Source organism: Podarcis raffonei, chromosome 1 (assembly GCF_027172205.1).
Source record: "Podarcis raffonei isolate rPodRaf1 chromosome 1, rPodRaf1.pri, whole genome shotgun sequence".
NCBI classification, from domain to species: Eukaryota; Metazoa; Chordata; class Lepidosauria; order Squamata; family Lacertidae; genus Podarcis; species Podarcis raffonei.
The window spans coordinates 85,233,260-85,253,218 of record NC_070602.1 but is presented as its reverse complement, the minus strand read 5'-3'; the positions used below and the strand labels follow the sequence as shown (position 1 = coordinate 85,253,218).

Sequence of the window (19,959 nt, the reverse complement as noted above, 5' to 3'; positions counted from 1 at the left end):
GAATTCTGGGAGCTGTTACTTACCCCTGACAGAGCTATACTTCCTACCACCTTTCACAGACTATAGTTCTCACGATTCTTTGGGAAGACTAATGTGTTTTCAATGTATAGTGTGCATGCAGCCAGAGAAAAGGAGATGGTAAGAGAGAGGGAGGTAGAAAAGGTTACCTATCCTTACAGTAAGGAGAGAGCAACCAATCACAGCTTAAGTCCTACCAAAGCATAGGGCACAGACCCAACTTGGATTGTTGAAAGGGTGGCATGAGGTTTCTGAGTCCTTAAATCTGGGCAGCCCACTTGCCAGCCTCAGGCGAGATGGAATGTGGCAACTGTTGTGTGTGTGAGAGTGTGTGCAGGAGTTGATTAAGCGAATGAAGCAGGAAAAGAGAGGTAGAGTGTAGGAACCAGCAGAGATGGGGGAAAATATAAGTTAAGGCAATGGAGGAAGCAACCAAGTATACTCAGTGAAAGCAGGGCACCAGTGGTGGTGGTTACAGAAAATCTAATAAGTTCCAAAGGAAGCATGATCTCACAATGTTTGAGAAAACTCTGGCATAGGGAAGATCTATATCTGAGGAGTGCATTACTCAGATAACAGGGTTAATTTCTTAAATAATCAGAAAGGCCCACACTGCTAGATTAACCGTGGATGAGCATTTCTGTAGGCATATCATGAAAATAGTGTGCACAACAGGCTTGGGGAATAGTCTCACAAAACTACACACAAATCGCACCAGTCTTTGAGCTGGACATGTTTTCCCCAAGTTTTGCTTGCATACATTTCCAGACATAGGTTAGGCTCATGAGAATACCGTATTTTTTGCCCTATAGGATGCACCGTCCCATAAGGCGCACCTAGTTTTTTGGGGGGAAATAAAGGGGAAAAAATTATTTTCCCCCCCAGGCACGGGGCTGGGGCGGGGGAGGCCCGAGCTTCCCCCGACCCCAGCCCCCAAACAGGCAGCTCTCTGCAAGCCGTGGGAGCCCAGCGCTGGCTCCCGCTGCTTGCTGAGAGGTCCGCGAAGCCTGGATGCGCTGATCTCAGCGCGCGCAGGCTTCGGCATGCTGGCAACTCTCCGCAAGCAGCAGGAGCACTCCCGCTGCTTGCGGAGAGGTCTGCGAAGCCTGGAGAGCGAGAGGGGTCGGTGCCCACCGACCCCTCTCGCTCTCCAGGCTTCAGCAAAAGCCTGCATTCACCCCATAGGACGCACACACATTTCCCCTTCATTTTTGGAGGGGGGAAAGTGCGTCCTATAGGGTGAAAAATACGGTACATTTCTGCATTTCACATGGGAATGTTTTGAGGTTCTAAGGATCTCCAGGTATTCTCCTATGGTCTTCCTTCCTGAAACAACTTGAAACGTTGGCAAAGCCTACAGAGTCAAGTGGCAGCAGTGTGGTCCAATGGGCAGAGCACAGCAACAGGTCAGGAGATGCAGCTGAGTCCCTGTTGCTCCCTCTCTCTCTCTCCACCCTTCAGAACAGGTCGACAGAGGGTAGCCCCAGCCACCTTCTCCCTCAGCCTCAGTGGGATGCTTTGTGGGAGCCCTGCAATTCCTTCAGGCATCAGCAAAGCTTTGCAAACCAACCGCCCCAGCTTCCTTGTCCCTGATTGTGTTTTACAGTTATGAGCCTCGCCTGCGTAGGAGGCATCTAGCAAGGGAAGGCGGCCAACTCCGACTGGAGACGGAGATAAAAATCAGGTTTGCTTAGGGCTGAAGGCAAGCAGCCATATGCAACAGGGGCAGGGACGCTGCTGCCTCCTTGGCTCTGCAAATTCACTCCCCACCCCCACCCAAGAGGGTTTTTAAAAGAATGAGCTAGAAAGTCTGTAGGATGCACGGTGTGTGTGCTTTCTTGCAGCTGGGGAGGCCCCCCTTTGCAACTCTCCACCGGACAGGACAGATCTCGACTGGGATTTGGCTGCAGAGCATGGGGTCAAGGGCCAGGCCCACATGGTCTGTGATTATTAGGCGCACTGTCCCGAGGCTTCTTGGAAAATGCTTCTCTTTGATACTGTCTTGTAGGCACTTCAAGCCCTAATCAGCCCAGCCCACTTGAAAGGGAGACACGCAACTCTTTGGGGACTGGGCCTTGTCATTGCCAGGATCTTCCTGATGAGAAGGACCAGGCAGCACTCTCACTGATATTGACCTCAGCCTGTATGTTTTGCAAACTGGGGGTGTGCTCTGCAAGGTTTTAACCCTTTCCTTCTTTTGAACCTCAGCATCAACGAGGAATGAGACAAAAACAAGCAGCAGCAACCCACACAGCAGCAATCACCAAACCATAGCTGATGATGGATTTCAAAGCACCGGTTTGTCATCATGCCCACCCAAGCAACATGGAGATAGAGGGAAGCTTGAGGACAGTCATCTGAGATATTTATGGCAGGAAATCATCAGTATGTGCTGCTGAACAGCCACAAGTGCAATGAATAGCAGCTGCAGGCTGCCATAGTCCTGGGGTGTTAGTTCATTTGCGCTCTCTTGCTCTCTGAAAGGCAGCACTCTGTTTCACAAAGAGAACCTGAAAGGAAACCAGGAGTTGACAATTAAGCAGTGAGAGGTGGGTGTGGGTGTGTTGTGTGCAACAGTATAAAATGTGTGGTTCTCCACCTCCCTCTGGTGGCTGTTCATAACATAAGAACTCTGCTGGATCACTTCCCACTTGTGGTTCTCAGAGGCAGCTGGTATTCAGAGGCATATTGCTTCCACTACTACAGATTCTGGCCTCTGATAATTAAGAAAGAGAAATTGTTGCTAGCCCTACTCTGGGGCCCTTCAGCTGGTGGATTAGGGTCCACCGCTGGACAGCTTCTTGAATGCAGCAGCAGGAAAAGTGGATCCTGAAATACATGTTTGGGATGAAGGTGGGTCTCTGGAAACCAGGGTTCTCTTATTTATTTATAAAAAATATTTATATATCACTATACAGAGGCATACCTCGGCTCCCTTGCACCTTTGCCTTTGGCAAGGAGCTGTATTGTTGCCTCTGAAGCAGGAGAGAACATGGACCAGAAATTCAAAAAGCTTGCTTTTTGTTGCCTCTTGCGCTCTGTCCGTTACTTCCTCTGTGGCCATTGGGGTTGGGTCTGTTCTTTTCTGCCTCACCTTCTCCTCTATCAGTCCATCTGTCTGCCTGCCTGCCTCCACTCACCTCTTTCCATTCTGCCTCCTTCCCTCCTTCCTCCCTTCTCAACTTGAGTGGCATTGACTGAGAGCATGGCAAGCAAACTGTACTTTCTGTTTCTCCCAGCAGCAACCACTAGAGGGATACAGAGAATTACACATTTTGAACAGGTAGGTAGCCGTGTTGGTCTGCTGTAGTCGAAACAAAATTTAAAAATTGTATCTGAAGAAGTGTGCATGCACACGAAAGCTCATACCAATAACAAACTAAGTTGGTCTCTAAGGTGCTACTGGAAGGAATTTTTTAATTTTGTTTTGACTATGGCAGACCAACACAACTACCTGCCTGTAACTAGAACTATGGAAGGCACCACATTGAGCCGCATGAAATGGAAGTCCATCAACCTCACCAAGAAAAAAAATCAGTGTATCTGAAGAAGTGTGCATGCACACGAAAGCTCATACCAATAACATTTTGAACATTGAGGCACTATATAGTGTTTGGTCTTGTTTTCAATTATCAGTGTCTATTTTATCTTAGTGGCTATAATTGGCTTTGAAAGCCAAGTCAGGTAAAAATAAACAAACAAAGAGAAGAATAGTAGAAGAATAAACACAAACACTTTCCCACCAAAGCCCTTGAAATATAGGTTGCAAGGACAGGTCTACCACAAAGCAAGCAATGTTAAGCAGGTTTTCCCAGGTGACAGATTTGTTTTCCTGCCTCCAACCTCCATTTAGTTTCTAAACTGGATAAATCAGTTCCATTCAAAAGGGAAGGTGTGGATGTCTTCTTAATTTTTTCATTTCTCATGCAAAAAATTATAGGACCAGTACTAAGAGTTTACATTCTCTGCCGTAACTACACTAGTACTGTATTGCATTGTCTGAAGCAGGAGCGCTAACATCACGATTTTTGTATAAATGATGCATTGTTGCTGCCCTCTTGTGGATGCACCACTTCAGTTGAAACATTAGGCTTTCTGCCCTAAAATTGAAATACAATATGAAGTGAGCTGCCTCTCCCATGGAAATTCCTCCCCAGCTCAAAATGGAAAAATGAGATCTTGGTACCTGCATAATCTGCATTCACAGAATAGTCCCTCGAAGGCATTTACCCTAAAGGTGCATGCTTAAAAGTGGTTGACTCTGAATTGGCAGTCAATGTGTTGCTTTCTCTCTGTGCAAGTGACATGAACATTGTAATTTAGAAAATGAGACCTTTCTGGATAAAGAACTAAAGGAATTGATTTAACTGCCATGCCAAGTTTGAAGACAGGCATGTATCTACAGCAATTAATCTGCCGTGATGATGCCACTCCTGCCAATAGAGCCATCACCATGTTTGACAACAAGGGGCACCAGCCAATCGCTAAGCAAAGGGCTGTGATGCATAAAATACTGTACATGGAATGTTATATAGAGGACCAGCATAAAAGACAAAAGCACAAAACAGTAGGTATGGCTGAACTCAGAATGGAGATGTACAAACAGGCAACACTGTGCTTTGCCTGTTGTGCAGTTGTTGGAGGTGTAGCACCTTTGAATGAAGGAAAGAAACTTGGCAGACTTTCCCACTGATTGACAGACTTCCACATCTTTAGCAACCTTTATTAACTGTCTCCCACACATAAAGAGGTCTGCAGTGCCTGGACTTGTTTCAGGCTCAACTTCATCAGTAAATTCAGTAAAGTGAAATAAACAAACAAACATGAAATAAACTTAGAGGAAGTAATGCAAGGTGTGGTCCCTGCTTCTCTGCTTGGCTCATTTACATCAGGCCTGGGAGAGCACCAGCTAACCAGCTACAAAGGTTGTTTCTGCTAGAGATCATCAGGGTGGGGCCTTGTTCAGAGGTGGTTGCTGGACTCAACGTATGTTTTTTTGTACTGCTGCTTGAATGATGTTCTTCTGCTTCTTTTGTTGTGTCCTATTATGGATTATTAGGAGATAGTTTAATCTTAGTGTATATGCATATGAGCTATGTTGATCAGTCTGTTATTTGTACATGAGTCTTCTTACAACTTGTAACTTGTAGTGAACTGCCATGAAATAATACGTTTTATTTCGTAAGCTTTTCTGATCATGTGAGCAGAATGCTGCTTTCCATGGGAAATACATGGGAAATTCCATGGTATACAAATAAGCTATGATGAAATCAGAAGAATAAAGAAATTGCACGTACACCCCAACTCCTTGATTCTATGCTCAGCCTGCATGTTTGCAAATAAAAGCAAGTCTTACAATAGGCCTCCTTTCAAAGAGAACATAAAACTTGGGTAAGCACTGGCTTTACCCCTGCACCTACTTGGAGAAGTGGGATGAGAGTGTTTAGAGTCCTTTTTGGCAAGGGTAGCTAACCTGCAGCTCACCAGATATTTTTGGACTCCCAGTATGGCCAGTGATCAGGGATGATGATAGCTACAGTCCAGCAACAGCTGGAGGGCCACAGGTCTAGGTACCCAGTAGAGGCTGCTCTATTAAGCTGAACAGAGCACTGTCTTACCAACCTCAGCCTGCCCTTTGCCAGCCCCCACCCACCTACATTCTTACAAATGGGTCAAGGAGTGGCATGGACTATCAACTTCCACCTCCTTAGCCTTGGTGTTGCTCTTGCAGAATTCAGCAGAGAGGAAATTGGGGACAAAGCTAACATTAATTGGCTCTGCCTGTTACTGACTCTGACTCCACCTACTGTTGGACTCTCTGGGTTCAGTCCTACTGTAGCTGCCCCTACCTTATGAAGTGAGCAGATGCAGAAGAAGAGAGAACTTCTGCACCTTTTATTATAGTTGTATCTGCAACTTGTCAAGCCCCCTTCTCCACCTCCTGAAATTTCCATTTCTGTCCCGTGTTTATTAAAGATGCAGGGGCCCTATCTCCTTTTACATACAGTCCCTCTAATTCCTCATTAGAGGCATTCATCTCCTTAGGTTAAGGGTTACATTAGGGTGTTCACCTTTTTCTGAGAAGGCTGCTGTGCCTTCAGTAGCTAGAGTTATCCTAGTCTTTGTCCTGACAGAGCCACTGTGCTTTTTCTAAGGAGTGACAAGGCCTTGGCACTGCGATTTGCCAACCAAAAAAAGGCAGCCTGAACTTCATCCTCTCCCCTGTCCAAATCACTGTGTGTCTTTCAGTCAGTGTGACATGGACATAGACTTCTATTGCAGAAACCCTGAAATTCACAAATTTGGCAGCTCCCCAGGGTGTGTTACATACCTGTCAGAAGTGTGATTTTACCTCCTTGGCAAATTCCCCTTATGCTTGGCAGAAAACCTTATTGTTTAAGATAGCAGACAAGTCATTTTCTCAAAGCGAATGTATTCTCCTAGCCCAAAATCATCCAAATAACCCTCCTCTCACACAATTTTGCTTGAAAATGAAGTGTACTTAAGATATAAGTTTAGATAGAAAAGATGGCGATCTGAGTTCAAACTAGGTAACTGCACTGTCATGGACTCATCTTTGGATTTGGACTGCAGTTGTGAAAGTAATTTTTGTTGCCTGGGTGCAAACCTTGAGGCAGAGCTCCTTCCCAGATACCACCATATTCCACTCCTTGAAGAGGTGTTTTCTGACACCTTTTATTTCTTGTAGAAGAAGGGACCTTTTGCTTCTTAGCTTAGAGCTCTAAGCTAAGAATGTTAACAACAAATGCTGCCACGCACCCCAATAATTTTGCACACCCATTTCTCTTGCAATAAAAGAAAGTGTTGCTTTAGTTTGGTTTAGATCTATGTTCTTGGGTTACATACACACATCATTCAGGCACATTATTTCTGGGCAAGTACCTGGTACATCTCTAGCAAAAGATTTCCCTCCTCTCTAGGAGTTGTGTTGATAAGTGGGGAACAGGTTCACTTACAAGGGATCCCAACAGTCACATTTGTTAACATATTTAACAGACGCATGATTGGCAGTGGAGGTGGGAGGATGACAATCTGCAGTGAGAGATGTGATGATGGAGATACTCCACCTGTTGTATTTCTGCCTGTTGTGCATATGTTTAAATTACAGGCACCCTCCTGGAACAAAGGTGGAAACTTTGATTATTATAGGCTGGGCAAGTTGCTCAAGTTCAAGGGACACCCCAGAACAAAGGTTGGCCCTCTAAGGATGTCCTTGAGCCAAAATATCTGATAAGGGAACTTAATAATTCCCGTGGCTAATTATTAAGTCTGCAGAGTAGCAGGAGTGCTGGGAATACTTCAGAACAGGAGCTGGCTCTGGTGGACTGGAGCTAACATATCTGCAGCTGTACCTACTTCAAGGATCCCACAAAATCTGCTTTCATTGTCGGGAAGAAATTTCTCAAAGAATACTACCCTTGGTTCAACTGCAACTGAGATCCTGGAAATAATGGAACGTAGCCAATAGTAATTTCTGAAACAAGCACAGACATATTCATTAATTACTGGAACATTATCATTATCATGCAGCTTACTGGGAGAGGTGAGGCAGTGGTGAAGTTGGCATGGTGCAAACACACCAGCAGAGCTAATTCGGTGCTCCCACCAGTGTGTTTGCACCACAAACCCTTCATTCCTTTCCCTCCCAATAAGCTGCAGCAATGCTGGTGACAGGAGGTCAGGGAAGTGCCACCACTCCATTGCCTGCTAACCAAAATTTTAGGCTTGTGCCTAAAGTGCTCTGGCACAATAAATCCACTTTTAAAAACCCACAACTTTTTGCAATTAGGGCAGTGACAGGCAAGTGTACTAAAAAGTGTGGGATAAACTTGATTAACGTGAAGACATATCAGCACTGCACAAACCAGTCAGGATGAATGCTCTTCTCTTCAAACGATTCAGAAAGTTTCTGGCAGAAACGCTCAATAAAGACCGAACACAGCATATTCTATTTATGTTTGTTTTTAAATCATTGCTCCGCCCCAAGTTTTTAGCTGTAAGCCGCCTTGAGTCCTTGTCAGGAAAAAAGACGGGATATAAATAAATTCAATAATAACGTTCACTCCAGTTTTGTGCAAGCAAAAAATCATTGGCGGCGTGCAATAAAAAGGACGCCTGGAGGCGGCGGCGCTCCCCCCCCCCTCGCGATAAGCACTGCTCCCAAGCAAGCAACTCGACACCAAATCCAGGGCACCGCTCAGGATGTGCAGTGGTTACTTCGCTTCTGCTTTGTTCCGTAACCATCTGCTGCAAAGCACAATCGCTTATCGTCTCCAGCGCAGAAGGGCTCAGTTGGGTACGAAGGTTAGTTGCCTTTTAAATTTTGAAAAGAGGGTATGCAGCTACCTTTCCCGCAAAATAAGCTTTTCCTGAAATACGCAAGCAGCTCCCGGCTCCTGCTCCTCCTCCTCTTCGCCTTCTTTAGGTCAGTCCCGCCCAGCTGGCCCCTCCCTCTCCCTCTCTCTCTCCTCCCCCGCCTGACTTTCAGTCCGCCGGAGCCATGGCGAAGTTGGGAGGCTTCTCCGGAAGGCTGCTGCGGCGCTGCCTGGGGTCTCAGCCAGGGTCTCCGTGCCCCGATCTAGCTTGCAGAAGCGCATCCAGCGCCGCGGAGGCAGCTTCGGTCTCCCGGCAAGAGGAGCGGCTGAAGCGGCCGGAAGAGTTGCCCGGGCCGGGGATCCTGGGATCCATCTATTGGCTCTTCGTGAGGGGCTATTTGCTCCACGCGCACCGCCTGCAGGTGGGAGATGGTCGACGGTGGGCATCTAGGGCAGTGGGGACGGGCAAGAGGGGACATATCCCAAGGGATCTTACCTGGTGATCTCACCTGGCGTCGCCAGTCCACCTGGCGTCGCCCAGCTGAGCCAATCCGGAGCCAGGGACGTTGCCAGGTAGAATTTATATGAATCTATTCCTCTGGGAAGTTGAGACTTAAGGCTGACGTCCTGCCAGCACTGTTGCCCAGTTGCCCTATAAGGGAAGCTATCTATGTGTTGTTTTCAAGGAGGAGATTGGCAGGTGATCCTGTGCTCGTCATAAAACACCTGGTGCTTAGGGGGTCCAGAGATGCACCCTAACAGTGTCCCTGCCCTGGGAATTTAGGATGGTTAGGGGACTCACAGCCACTTTGGGACAGAAGCCTGGGCCCTCCAAGAACAAGAAAGCTGATATACCACATCTGGAAGTTAGTGAAGTAGTGTACAGCTGAAGAGGAGACTCTGTAAGAGCATTTGCTACAGAGTTTTTAATTGCTTTTTAAAGCATTGCTGGCAGTGCAACATGTAGCCTGAAAGCGCACTCTGATAGGTCTACTCAGAAGTGAACTGGTCTTTGACGGTAATAATAAATAATAATAATAATAATTATTATTATTATTATTATTATTATTACTCAGAAGCCCCAGTGAGTGAAATGGGCCTTACTCCCAAGTGAGAGGAGCTAGGACTGCAGCCTAAGTGTCTTTCCCCATCTGCCAATAATCTGATGGGCTTCTCTGAGATAAAAAGTTGTGCCTGCATTATGGTCCTGCCTCCCAGCCTTTTTGAACCTGTATGTCTGATCCTTCGCTGCTAACACAAGTAATGCGTCATAACCCCCATTGATGCTTCAGATAACAACAGCTGACTGCAAGACAAGGAAGACTTTTAAGGTTCAGAGGACTGAATGGACTATGAGCCCGTACTAGCAAGTAAAACCAAAGTGATCCTTGGAGGCATGTACAAAATAGCTGTGGGTGGGGTCAGGATCTGCATGCTGCTTCATAAGGTCACAGGCACTGTGATCTATAACTGAGCTGTTGTCTCATTCTGGTGCCTATGCTTTAAAATGAATGGAGAACCTATGGCCCCAGATGTTGTTGAACTACAACTTCCACCATCCCTGGCCATTGGCCACGCTGACTGGGGCTGATGGGAGCGGGAGTCCCAACAACTTCTGAATCCCTGTTCTGAAAGGATGTTAGAGGAATTAACACCAATAACCCAAGAACTGGAAAGGTGATCAGATAGCTAGGCATGGAAGGCGTTTGATCTACTGTATGGCTTCAGATAATGAAGGAGGACCTAAAGGCATGGCTTCCACTGCAGGGGAAAAAGTGTTGGCTACTCAAGGGCTGTGATTGAACCCACTCTTGGGAATTAATATTGGCCACATTCCAGTGACATTTGGGGTTCAAGGGTTCAGCAAAACAGTAGCTCACTCCAAAGTATACCAAGACAGAAAGTTTAAAGAAGGGGAAATAGTCTCCCTCACTTTCAGATACTTAACCTGTGGTCCTCCAGATGTTGATCCCAGCCACAGCCAGGATGACTACTTTAGCTCAGCAGTTTAATGGGCTTGATTCCATACAAACTATAGTAGTAGGGAGGGTGGAGTAAGAGTTTCATAACCCAGCAGCAGCAGCAGCAGCAGATTTATTAGATTTCCTCACCACAAAGTCCTAGGGCAGGTAGCAACCCTGTACAAATACAATACCGAAAGGTGCCAAGAGATCACAAGGGGATAGGGAGCAAATTAGCTGGCGGATATGACAAAACTGGATAGCAAAAGTCAGTTCTCAGTGGCTGTTTTCAAGGTTTATAAAAGAATCAAGAAAAAACTAACTTGTGGCCATTAGTAAGCGGCCTATAGGCATGTTTACAAGTTTTGCAAACGTTTGGTTTTCCTGAAGGCTCTGTGAACTCAGCTAACACTAGAACTGCTGTGATGCAAGGAACAAAGGCTTTCTTCTTTTTTTCTTGTTTTTACGAACTGTTTCTTCTTGGGAAAGTTGCCAGTTCCCTAACATGAGAAATTGGTACAGTGAGAACATAGCTTCTTATGTGTCACTGCTTGTGAATTGTTCTGAGGTGAAAACTAGGGCCAAAGAACTCAAATGGTGGTTATTTCTAACCATTGAGGTGTGTTTGGTGTGAGGTCCTGTAACCAAGAGTTGACTACTGAAGCAATTCTGTGCATGGACTTTGCTTTGGAAGGAAGTTCCCCTGGGTTCAGTGGGCCTTATTCCTGTATGCATAGGACTGCAGCCTCAATTAAGGAGAGAGAGAGAGAGAGAGAGAGAGAGAGAGAGAGAGAAACTATTACGTTCTCCTCAGAGTTTATCTATCTATGTGAAAGCCAGTCTCCAGGACTCATCACCCCCTCACATCCCCAAGAAACCGAACATAAGACTGTGGGAAAAGTAGCAGACTCTATCCTTAGAGGTTCCTATTAGGTTCTCTGCTTTAAGGTAAACATCTTGCAATGGGAAAGTCTGTAATTAGTATATCATGCCTGTTCCTCCAAGTAGCTCAGAGCAGCAAACATAATTGCTGTTATATCCTGAAAACAATGCTGTAAAGTAGACTGAGATTTAAGATTCAGTACAAACTCCATTTATGCCAACCTTTTGGGAGATGGGACTGAATGGAGGCAGCCAGGTGGGGAAATGCTTGTGTCTTTCTGCCAGCACAAACCTCCAAATGGGTGAGATGCTAAAGGACCTTGAAGGGGGGAGGGGGGAAGCTGTGTCAGCTTGGTGTCGGCTGAATATAAAGCTGTGCTCACAGCCAGTGCTGGCTAGTGGAGGAACTGATCTGGACCCTATTTGCCTGCTCCCCCTTCTTTTCTGCTGCTGTTACTGCTGCTGCAGTGAGTGTCCAGCCCATCATTCTTCAGAGCCTGGTTAGGATTGCTTCCTTAGTGACTGGCCTAAGTTCACACAGCCACGTTTATGGACAAGAAGAGATTCGAACCCAGGTCTTGCCAGTCGTTTGTCACTCCGGCCACTATAGCATGCTGTCCCAAATCACACTGATTGTTAGAGAAGGGGCCACCCCCAAAAAATAGTGTAATCAGGAGCAGGTACAGTGGTACCTCGGTTTATGAACTTAATCCGTTCCGGAAATCCGTTCTTAAACCGAAACCATTCTTAAACTGAGGTGTGTTTTCCCTAATGAGGCCTCCCACCGCCGGTGCCCTTCCACTGGTCAGATTCCGTTCTTAGACCGAGGTAAAATTTGCAAACTGGGACACTACTTCTGGTTTTGCGGAGTTCGTAAACCAAATAGTTCGTAAACAGGGCTGCTCTTAAACCGAGGTACCACTGTATTAGTTTTAGCCCACTCTAAAACGGGCCATCTCTTATCTAGGAAGAATGCCCTATAATAACCTGAGGAGAACAAGATCAAAGAGTCAGTAAGGATTTATTGATTACACTGGTTGAAAGCAACTATTGTGTAAGGAGTTCAACACCATCACCTGGTATTTACTGTAGTTTTGAAATGGCAGAAGCAAAGCATCAAAGCCAGAGTGGTGGTGCTGTATTTCCTAACCAACCTTTGCCCAGGGCCCAGTTTACAGCTACTTCCAAAAATAAATAGAGCTCCATGCTCTCACAGTGAGCCAGTGTGGTACCTGTGGTTAGATTGTCAGACTAGGACCTGGGAGACAAGGGTTCAAATCCCCACTCAGCCATGAAGCTCACCTTAAGCCAGTCACTGCCTCTCAGCCTAACCTACCTCACAAGGTTGTTATGGGGATTAAATGTGGAGAACCATGTAGACTCCCCTGAGCTCCTTGGAGAAAAAGGTGGGATGTAAATGCTGGATCCCACTAGCGCAGATATTTAGTTGAATCCAGCCCCAAATATCTCCTCTTGTCCTGACTAAAAGGTTGGGAGCGGGAGTGAAAATATTGGATATAAAGCAAGCTAGAAAACAGGGTAGTTAGAAGGCTGCAGAGCTGGCAACTTGCAGAAATGCCAAATAAAGAAGGGATTGAAACACTTAATTTTTTTACGTATAAATAAATAAATAAATAAATAAATAACCATAACATTTTCACACATTTAGAAAAAGGTTATTTCAAACCTTGAGACCTCCTTCCTTCCCTCCATGGGGTTCCAATTCTAAATTTTATTCCTGCATCTTTTACTGTAATCTATCTGATATATAATCATAGTATCCAAAATCACAGCTATTATCACAGCTGGGCACTGCAGGAGGAAGGAACTTGGGGAAGACTCCAAAGGGACCCCAGAGCTGAACTGAGGAATGCAAGCTCTAAACTAAGCAAAACAAATGAAAATGGCAGCATGTCCTTGCTGAGAATGAAGTGGTGTGATGCTTCTAGGTGTATATGGCATTTTCCTAACCAGCATGTGGACTTAATTATTGCCCTCAGCAATAAGGGCAGTCATGCAAACATTTATGATTATTCAGAATGGGCTGGTGTCAGGGCTAATCCCACTGACTGTGTGTGTCTCTTCCAGGTCATTTCCAGGAAGAAGTATGGCCCCATTTGGCAATCTTGGTTTGGCCCTTATGTTAACATTAATATTGGCAGTCCTGAAGTCCTCGAGCAGCTGTTGCGTCAGGAGGGGAAGTATCCCATCCGAAGTGACATGGCCCTCTGGAAGGAGCACCGGGACATACGGCACTTGGCCTATGGCCCCTTCACTGAGTGAGTGTGTGAAGCGTTCCATCCCATATCCTGTCGCTACTGTGTGGGCATATCAAGGGCAGTATTTACTGAAGCAAGGGGAGGCATAGTCTTTGCATAGCATGCATTTTATTTTTCTATGAAGGTTTGATATTTCCAAGGCTGTGTATAATGTAGACTTTTAATTTTTTTAAAGAGTGGAAAAAAGCAGCTAAATTCTGCAATTTGATTCAATGAATTTGCATGCTTGGATACTTTGTATAATTTGTTCCGGCAATTATGGGAAAGGCACAGTGCTTTCAGGGCACACTTACATCTGGAATGGAACAGAAAAGCACATTCCAGATACCTTATCTCCAGCTCCTCGCACTGGTGTGGATGGCAAGGTGTGGCATAGCAATGAATATCATGAATGAGAAGCAGGGAATGTGTGAAGACTCATGCGTCAGTTGTGCACAAAGGAAAATCAGATATGATGTTGCAAGAAAATGCCTTCCTTTGGAAGCATCCGTATTAATAGCAAAGTCAATTCTCCAAATGCCAACCCCTTTGCAGCCAAGATGGTACCACACAAATAGGAGGAGGAGGTGCCAGCAGACTTAGGGGAAATCACAAGGTTTGCCAAAGTATAATGGAGATTCTTTAGGGGAGCAGCCCAAAAGAGCTCAGTGAGAATGAGCACGCAGAGTGGACATGGGATGCCAACTGACTGTTGGGGAAAGAAGACTGGAGTAGGAGGGGGAATGGAAAGGATTATCCTAGAAAAAGGCATGGCTGGCTTGCTGCAACCCTGAACAGGAACTCTCCACACCGCAGCATCTTGTAGGTTGCACTTGCATGGGGTTCTTTGCTTCTACCCCTTTCATATTTTAATAAATAAAGCCAAACAAACATTTGTCTTATGTTGCAAAACTACTTCTGAGATTGGAAAAGGAAAGTATTAGTGGCTTAATGGGTACCAACCAATCAAGACCTTCCACAGTTGACTTTCATTGCAAACTTACAGAACCCATACGGTATATAAAATTGTTTGAAGTTGGGTTTTTTAAAAGACTTTGCAGCTGTCTGCTGTTCTCTGCCTCTCTCTGTCAGCCAAACGAACAGGCTACCCATTGTAGGCTAAAGGATTTCTTAAGTGATGAAAGGGTTTCCAAAACCCTCCTATTCCCTGCAGTCAGGGCTGCCTAAACATGCCCTGTGGCAGGATGGGGAACCTGTAGCCCTTCAGAAAGGGTTGGACTGCAACTCCCATTATCCCTAGCCATTGACTATACTGACTGGAGCTGATGGGAGCCCCACAACATTTGGAGGGTCACAAGTTTCCTGTCAATGAGGGGTGATTCCAGAGCAAAACCATGAGCCAATACTGGCAAACTGAGAAATATTCCAAGGGATATTTGTTGTGGGTTGTGGGAGATTGTTAGCCGCTTTGAGACTCCTTAGGGTAGTGATAAAGCAGGATATCAAATCCAAACTCTTCTTCTTCTTCTTCTTTCTTACATGGATCCAACTGTCTCTCTCCTCAGGGATGGAGAGCGGTGGCACCGCCTGCGGCAGGTGCTGAACAAGAGGATGCTTAAACCTACAGACGCTGTTTTGTATGCGGGTGCTATCAATGAGGTGGTGTCAGACCTGATGGTGTTTCTGGAGAATGAGAGAAAAAAGAGCCCCTCAGGGATGGTGGTGCAAGATATGGCCAGTGTATTGTACCGCTTTGCCTTGGAAGGTGTGTGGACAGTTATGATGCTGTAAACTATTTCCTTTCAGTGATTATTCTGTTATTCTCATCGTACAGCTGATGGGTAGGTGGAAGAGGAGCTGTTCAGGTGTCAGGTAGGTCTAGGTGTGACCCCATGCATGTGAAGGAAATCTTTTGATTATGGGCCCCACTGAACCTGACATTACATGCATTGCTTCATTTCATTGTGGCAGCTAGACTGGTGACTGGGAGTGGCCGCCAAGACCATATAACACCAGTCCTGAAAGACCTACATTGGCTCCCAGTACGTTTCCGGGCACAATTCAAAGTGTTGGTGCTGACTTTTAAAGCCCTAAAAGGCCTCCCTTCAGTATACCCGAAGGAGCATCTTCACCCCATCGTTCAGCCTGGACACTGAGGTCCAGCTTCGAGGGCCTTCCAGCAGTTCCCTCACTGCAAGAAGTGAGGTTACAGGGAAGCAGGCAGAGGGCCTTCTAGGTAGTGGCGCCTGCCCTGTGGAATGCCCTCCCATCAGATGTCAAAGAAATAAACAACGATCTGACTTTTAGAAGACATTGGAAGGCAACCGTATAGTGAGAAATTTTTAATGTCTAATGTTTTACAATTGTTTATGTGCTGTAAGCTGCCCAGAGTGGCTGGGGAAACCAGCCAGATAGGGTATAAATAATAAAATTATTATTGTTGTTGTTGTTGTTGTTATTCATTGACTAGTTGACTTGAGTGGGGCTAAGCACCAGCAACTGATTACAGGATTCGGCTTAAGAAGGTTTTCCATTTTCTGTTTAATAACCCCAGATGTTATTTTTTCATAGAAACATTCTCTCTCTCTTTTAAAGCAACACTTTCCCCCTCTGCATTTAAGAGTAAGAGGGGGTAATCAGGAGAGAACAACTTTTTCCTAAAATACTGAACAATTCAAAATGTTTTTCTTTAAAAAATAATAATCAGGAAGTGTATACCTTGTTTGATCTAGCACTGGGGAAATCTATGGCCCTTCAGAAGGTGTTGGACTCCAACTCCTATCAGCCCCAGCCAGCATGGCCAACGATCAGGAATGATGGGAGTTGTAGTTCAGCAACATCTGGAGAGCCACAAGTTCCCCACTCCAGAAAGCAGACCAACTCTGTGGGGAGTATAGTCAGATGAAAAATGGCAAAGGAAGGGATAGTTAGAAGTTTTTGTGTCTGCCACAATGGGGATCCATGTTTTTGGTGTTAATGTGTAACAGCTTATCCTGAAAAGTCCAGTCTTTTAAAAGTACACAACTTGTGGCTGGATAGACACTGCCATCCCTGGAGATTTAGGCAAAAAATAATAATTGCCCAGCTAAATGTGGCAGCCATCATATACCCTCCTCTCCCAGCAGCCAAGCTCATTCCAATACTTTCAGTCTGACAGTCCACAATTAATATATTGTTCCAAGTACAAGCAAACCCTTTGGAGATATTCTTTCTAATGTGATTATAGTTCTGTGATGGGATATCAGGGCCGTTTCCTCAAGTCTTCCCACCTGTGCTTTCTGCTTCCAGGCATCTCCTACATCCTATTTGAGACCCGCATTGGCTGTTTGGAAAAGCAGATCCCTGCTGAAACACAGAACTTTATCCATGCAATTGGGTACATGCTGAAGAACTCCATCTTTGCTACTATCCTGCCCAAGTGGACCCGGGATGTGATGCCTTTCTGGAACCGCTATCTGCAGGGCTGGGACACAATCTTTGCCTTTGGTATGTCAAGAGTGGGGACAACTCTGGAATTACCGGTCAATCATCCCTCACTTTCTCTCTTGAGAGTGGGAAGATTCGTAATCTAAGCTTCCTCAAGTGCCTATGGCAGTAGGCCAAGAAGACAAAGGTGAGTGGTAGATATCCGGCCCACATGGTAAATGCTGTCAGGAACAGTCCCAGGATTGTGTCCCCATGGTAACAGTAGGCCAAAGGTGAGTGGTAGATACCCAGCCTGTGTGGAGGATGCAGGAATGATCAGGCCAGGCCTGTGTTCTTATGGTAACAGATGCTATTTAATTACTCCAGGGAAAAATCTGATTGATCAGAAGATGCTGGAGGTTGAGAAGTCTCTGGAGAAGGGTGAGGTTGTCTCAGGCTACCTAACTTACCTACTGTCCAGTGGGCGGATTAGCCATGAAGAGATATATGGCAGCATAGCTGAGCTACTCCTGGCTGGCGTAGACACGGTAGGACATTGACTTCTTAGCCTTCCTTACTTGGGTGCCCACCCCAAAATGTAATGACCAAAAATGCAGCTTACAAGCAATATCACTCTACATAAATAAAACAAACCATCAGGAGCCAACCCACAGAGCAGTTGGTGTTAGGTGGCTCTTGGGTGGGGGGTGGAGGACCACGATGTCTCCTTGCCCTGCATCCCTCAATACACATTTTTTTAAAAAAATTATGGGAAATGTAAAAATATAGCAAACTGCTGTGTTCCTTCATGATAAGCTTTTGGAAGAGATTTGACTGCCACAGGCTAGTCACTGTCTGATTCTTTGGGATGGTCACATATACAAGTTCATTCCAAGATTTTCTCCTTCCTTTGCTGCCTGGATGTAGCATCTTCACCGCTTTGCTTTGCCCTTTCAGACATCAAATACCCTTTCATGGGCCATGTATCACCTGGCCAGAGACATGGAGGTCCAGGAAGCCTTATACCAGGAGTTGATCAGTGTGGTACCCGAAGATCAGATCCCTGAGGCCAAGGACCTTGCCAGGATGCCGCTGCTTAAGGCAGTGATCAAGGAGACTCTTAGGTAAGGGGCCTTTCTCATTGTTCCAAGGAGCAAGATCACAGGCCTGGACTTTGTGGCTCCCGGGCTTCATCTTGCCCAGAGTGGTTCCACCCATTTCCCATTTATGCTTCTGTAGCTTCTGAAGAGCCTTCCTTTGTTCTGATGCACAGTGACAGCCCTCCCTCCACTAATGTCCTTATAGGCTTTACCCTGTGGTCCCCGCCAATGCCCGAATCATCGCAGAAGACGATGTTGTTGTTGGAGGATACAAGTTTCCAAAGAATGTGAGTAGTAATGTATTCCTGATGTTGCAACTCAAGGCATTTGTTGGTGGCCAGAAGTGGATGTGGAATAAAAGGGATGGGGCTGTCACTGAATTTTGACATATAGGCAGTTCATGAAGGGAAAAAACAACAGTGGGAGAATGCAAGGAATTAGGTGAAGGCTGTATGTACGTATGTCAGAATGGGCTAGCATTGGTTAAGCTGCCCTGATGGGAAATGGTAAACTGCATGGCAAGAATATTGCTTTGCCACCAGCCTTCATGTTGCTATGGGGAATCGACTGTTGGAGAGCAAAGTCTTTGTCATTTGCTAACTCTCTGTGCTTCCCACTGGCCCCTCCAGACCCTCTTTGTTTTGGCCCATTACGCTCTCTCGCATGATGAGTCCAGCTTCCCGGAGCCGGAGCACTTCCTGCCACGTCGCTGGCTGCGAGATCAAAGGGACTTGCTTCCCCACCCCTTCAGCTCCATCCCCTTTGGCTATGGGGTGCGTGCCTGTCTGGGGCGCCGCATTGCTGAGCTCGAGATGCATTTGGCTCTTGCCAGGGTGAGTTACTTCTGTGGGGGCAGAGGGGGTGTCCTTTGGGAAGAAGGGCAGAAAATGAATACAGTATAATAAACAAACAAGAAACAGGGCAATGCTGTGGCCCAAGAGGTCTTCACAGCTGTAGGCATATTTGATTACTTGTGTTTGGTGGGTGGGAATGAAGCTTTGCCCCAAAATAAGTCAAGCTTTTCTCTTTCCAGCTTATCCGGATATTCTTAATCAGACCAGGTCCACGGTGTACAGAGGTGAAGCCCCTCTCTCGGGTTGTGCTTGTTCCTGACAGACCCATTGACCTGGAGCTTCTTGACAGACGGACAAAGCTTTAAGGCAGTGGGGGGGGTCACAAGCCCACGGACTGGATCAAGCCCTCCAAGACTATTTGCAGTGGTCCATCTGCCCTACCTTCCTCCCCGTTGCAATGCTGGGCTGAAGAGGAGAGGTTCAAAGCTCTCCACCAAGCCCCGGATGTCTTGTTTCTCTTCTGTGTGTATGCGAGTGAGAGTGTGTTCTGTGTACTGAGTTTGTATACATGTGGGGTGAGTCTGTATTTGGTGGCCATTTTGGCACTGATGGCTGCTAGAACCTGGCCCACAAAGGGTTGGCCAACTCTGAATGTAGCCCTCAGACCAAAACACTGGGTTGCCCATGCTTTAAGCAAACCTTGATCACCACTCCTGAACTTCGTCTGGATAGACTGTGAAGACTAAGCCCTTAACATCAACCTTGTTTGTGCCTTGGCTGATCATCTGGTGGATCTCCCTGTACCCAAATCACCTCTGATACCATTTACTGGTATCAGATTGCTCTGCAATCTTCTCCTGTGAATCCTTGCAAAGCTTTGCACCACATTCTGTGCCTGATTGATTCTTTCGGTGGATCTGAGGAGTGGGGGGTGGGGTAGGAGTAGTTACTGTTAGCCAGTGTCCCTCAGAACTGGCTGACTGATTGCATTGACTTTTCTCTTCCCTGGTTCCCAATACTCAGGTGTTTAAGAATGAAATTGTCACAGCTTGGTGGTGGCTATTAAAATCCTTGCTTCTACCCTACAACATGCAATCTTCTTTTTTTGATGGAGCTATCGTTCCTGGTGTGTTTGTGCACGCACTCAGCAGTCTTTGGTCTGAAAAAGTTTTTCCACCCATGTGCCACAATATATTTCTTATTTGTTTTCTAAACTTAATCCCACTTAATTTTCAAACGAATTC

The 19,959-nt window shown here is 46.0% G+C and overlaps 1 protein-coding gene and 1 long non-coding RNA gene across 3 annotated transcripts; one reads left to right on the top strand and one right to left on the bottom strand.

Annotated features, from left to right (window-relative positions):
* Window positions 1–4,725: 4,725 nt before the first annotated feature.
* LOC128420257 (uncharacterized) lies at window positions 4,726–8,089 on the bottom strand. Its single transcript, XR_008332006.1, has 2 exons — window positions 7,905–8,089; window positions 4,726–5,060 (listed from the first exon to the last, which is right to left on the bottom strand). It is a non-coding gene; the product is annotated as an uncharacterized LOC128420257 (long non-coding RNA).
* Window positions 8,090–8,206: 117 nt separating this feature from the next.
* On the top strand, window positions 8,207–19,803 carry LOC128420161 (sterol 26-hydroxylase, mitochondrial). 2 transcript variants are annotated; one of them, XM_053401687.1, is made up of 9 exons: window positions 8,207–8,343; window positions 13,286–13,476; window positions 14,982–15,181; window positions 16,705–16,902; window positions 17,209–17,369; window positions 17,779–17,945; window positions 18,127–18,208; window positions 18,551–18,754; window positions 18,955–19,803. In XM_053401687.1, exons 1-9 carry the CDS (start codon window positions 8,242–8,244, stop codon window positions 19,078–19,080), a joined length of 1,431 nt encoding a protein of 476 aa, XP_053257662.1. In that variant the 5' UTR covers window positions 8,207–8,241; the 3' UTR covers window positions 19,081–19,803. The 2 variants fall into 2 exon arrangements, with proteins under 2 accessions (XP_053257662.1, XP_053257652.1); XM_053401677.1 differs by lacking the exon at window positions 8,207–8,343 and adding an exon at window positions 8,506–8,776.
* The last annotated feature ends 156 nt before the right edge of the window (window positions 19,804–19,959 follow it).